We start from the raw sequence: 3,141 nt of genomic DNA on the forward strand, positions 1-3,141 counted from the left end.
AGAGAGAGAGAGAGAGAGAGAAAGAGAGTGAGAGAGAGAGAGAGAAAGAGAGAGAGAGAGAGAGAGAGAAAGAGAGAGTAGCTAATGGAAAAGTGACAGAGAAGGTGAGAAAGAGAGGGAGATATAGGACGTAAGGAATTTTGAAGACAGTCGTCGTTGTTTATTTCCTCACACCGGCTTCTGAGACGCACAGACACACAGACACACGCATATACATAGTTACTCTAACACTCAAACACACACACACAGAGACAGACACACACACACAAACATACATACGCTTACGCACGCACATACACATACAGACACACGCAAACATACGTATGCACATGCACATATACATAAATACACACACACATGTACCATCGTCCACCTTTTTCTTCCCGTTCGCTGTGAACGTCAAGAATTCTTTCTTAATGCAATTTCGGGGACCAGGTAGTCATCACGAACAGTCCTTGCTGTGTCAATATGGTTCGGCAAAACAGCTATTATAGTTATTCTTCATCTTCCTTTTTACTTTGTAATACTTTTTGCGTTACCGTTTCTTTGATTTGTGCCGGCCAACTGTTGCTGCTTTTCGGAAGAGCTCAGGCAGTGCTGGGGCACATGAAAGTCCCAAGTGCTATGTCTAGCGAAAAACCCCGGACAGTTTTAGGGAAATACGGTAATTATACTTGGCCAAACCGTCAACTTGCCTCTAAGATCGACGGCGAAATAGTAATCGGAGCTTTACATATGATTCACGAGAGAAGCGAAGATATGATCTGTGGTGCTATCATGCCGGACGGCGGTATACAGGCGCTGGAAGTTATGCTTTACACCATAGATCACATAAATAAGGACCCTGACTTCTTACCTGGGATAAGGTTGGGTGTCCTTGCAAAGGATGACTGCGACCGGGACATCTACGGACTCGAGCAATCAGTCGACTTTATCAGAGGTTAGTCTTAACTACTACTACTACTAATACTACTACTACTAATAATAATAGTAATACGATAAATCATCATCATCGCCATCATCATCATCATTATTATTAATGTTGTTGTTGCTATTATTATTATTATTATTATTATTATTATTATTAAGGCGGCGAGCTGGTAGAATCGTTAGCATGCCGGGTAAAATGCTTAGCGGCATTTCGTCCGTCTTCGCGCTGTGAGTTCAAATGTTGTTGTTGTTGTTTTTATTTTAATTATTATTACAACCACCATCATCATCATCATCACCACCACCACCATTATTATTATTATTATTATTATTATTATTATTATTATTATTATTATTATTATTATTATTATCATTATTATTACTAATTACTCTCATGCCATGCCTTGCACTCCATCTTCTTTAAGCTCCAATTAGCAATGAAATTGATAGGTGGGGAGGGAAGCTTCATCGCTTGGTTGAATTTGGTTAAAATGTGCATGCGAGAAGGAAAAGAATAGCTGCAGAAATGTATCTGCTCTCAGTATGCACAAAAGCTTCCTCCTGGCAGCTGGGTGAGGGCACTTGCGCCTGGTAGTTAGGACAATCATAAATTCTGTGTGATTTCTTTTCATTGGTCATATATTTGAACACCTTGTTTCATACAGTTTCTTAACGTAAAATTTTTAATGCCTGCCTATATTTTTATTTTCATCATGGATTATGCGTAAATTGCCATCGCATCGTGTTTGTAATTTACCCTTTCCAAAGTATAGTGTGACCAGCACCAAGAAAGTAGCGGCGGCGGCACCAGAGAGTTTGCGACCCTCTATCAATCATGTGTTGTGCCGCTACATTTCATTTCGCGTCACTTTAACAGCAAAAAAAAAAAAAAAAAAAAGATGCACTTAAGGAGCGGACCGACTTCAACTTTACAACACTCATTAAATTGTCTTTAAACAAATCGCCCCAAATTTAATTAATGACTACAACTCGACAAAATCTGTTATCATTGTTATTCCGTCATAATAATCATGTCTGTAGTACTTATTTCTAAATTCTAACATATTTATATGAATACACACACACATACACACTCACACACACACACACACACACATATATATATATATATATATATAGTTGTGTGTCTGTATGCCTGTGTGTATGCATGTGTGTGTGTATGTATATATATATATATATATATATATGTATACATGTATGTATATCTATATATGTATTTATATCCATATGTGTATCACACCTAAAAGTTGTTCAAAGTTTTCAACTTTAATAATGTATACTTTAAGTAATTTGCAGAGGATATGTTACAATAAGAGGGATTCTGTTGTGTCTGGGGAGAGTCATTTTCTTTTTGTGCCTTATAATTTAACACAATCACCGGTGAAATTTCGACTTATTCTTTATTTCTATTTTCCTAAAATTTTCGTTGCGTTTTGCAACTTTCTCAATAGTGTTGACTCTGTCCATTATTTACACTGCGTTCCTTTTTGCTTGTTTGTGCGCATGTGTGTAGGTCAGTGTGTGTGGGTCAGTGTGTGTGTGTGCCTAGGCATGCATGCATATATGTATGTAAGGATATATGTATGGATGTATGCATGTGTGTATATGTATATATGTGTGTGTATGTATATGTATATAGCTATGTATATGTGTGCATCTGTATGTATGTATTCTGCATATTCATGTGTTTGCGTGTCCGTGTTTAGAAAGACGACGTTATTTTTTATGTATGTGTATGTATTTTTATGCATATGTATGTATTTTTATGCATATGTATGTATTTTTGATGTATGTGCGTGTGTGTGCGCGTGTGTTTGTATATATATGCACCTCTGTCTCCTTGTGTGTGCATGTCTGTGTGTGAGTTTTACAGCTATGTACCAACAAACAAACTCACATAACCAAACCAAACCAAACCAAACCCAAAAACGAAATAAGAGGGATTAGAATACGATTAATGCGTTTTTTTAATAATTAATCATAGTCGTCCTCGTGTGAGTGGCATCAACATTGTATACGCACTGTATAAAATTTTATGTCGAAGGCAATTTAAAAAATGAAGCTAAAAGACAAAATTAAATATTGATTTTATTACATAAGTTTTAGATAATATACATGTATATTTGTGCATGTATAATTATATTTATCTATCTACCTATCTATCAGTATGAATATACATATATACATACA

General features: G+C 36.1%; 1 protein-coding gene across 1 annotated transcript in view; it reads left to right on the forward strand.

The window, feature by feature from the left end:
• The first annotated feature begins 147 nt into the window (after positions 1 to 147).
• The window catches only part of LOC106884394 (metabotropic glutamate receptor 3), a 498,339-nt gene continuing 495,345 nt past the window's right edge, over positions 148 to 3,141 (forward strand). The window contains exon 1 of the mRNA XM_014935749.2: positions 148 to 940. Within this exon, the coding sequence (XP_014791235.1) occupies positions 469 to 940 (472 nt within the window). The 5' untranslated portion in view covers positions 148 to 468. The remainder of the gene's footprint in view (positions 941 to 3,141) is intronic.

The sequence above is a fragment of the Octopus bimaculoides genome, chromosome 12, assembly GCF_001194135.2.
Source record: "Octopus bimaculoides isolate UCB-OBI-ISO-001 chromosome 12, ASM119413v2, whole genome shotgun sequence".
Taxonomy (NCBI): Eukaryota; Metazoa; Mollusca; class Cephalopoda; order Octopoda; family Octopodidae; genus Octopus; species Octopus bimaculoides.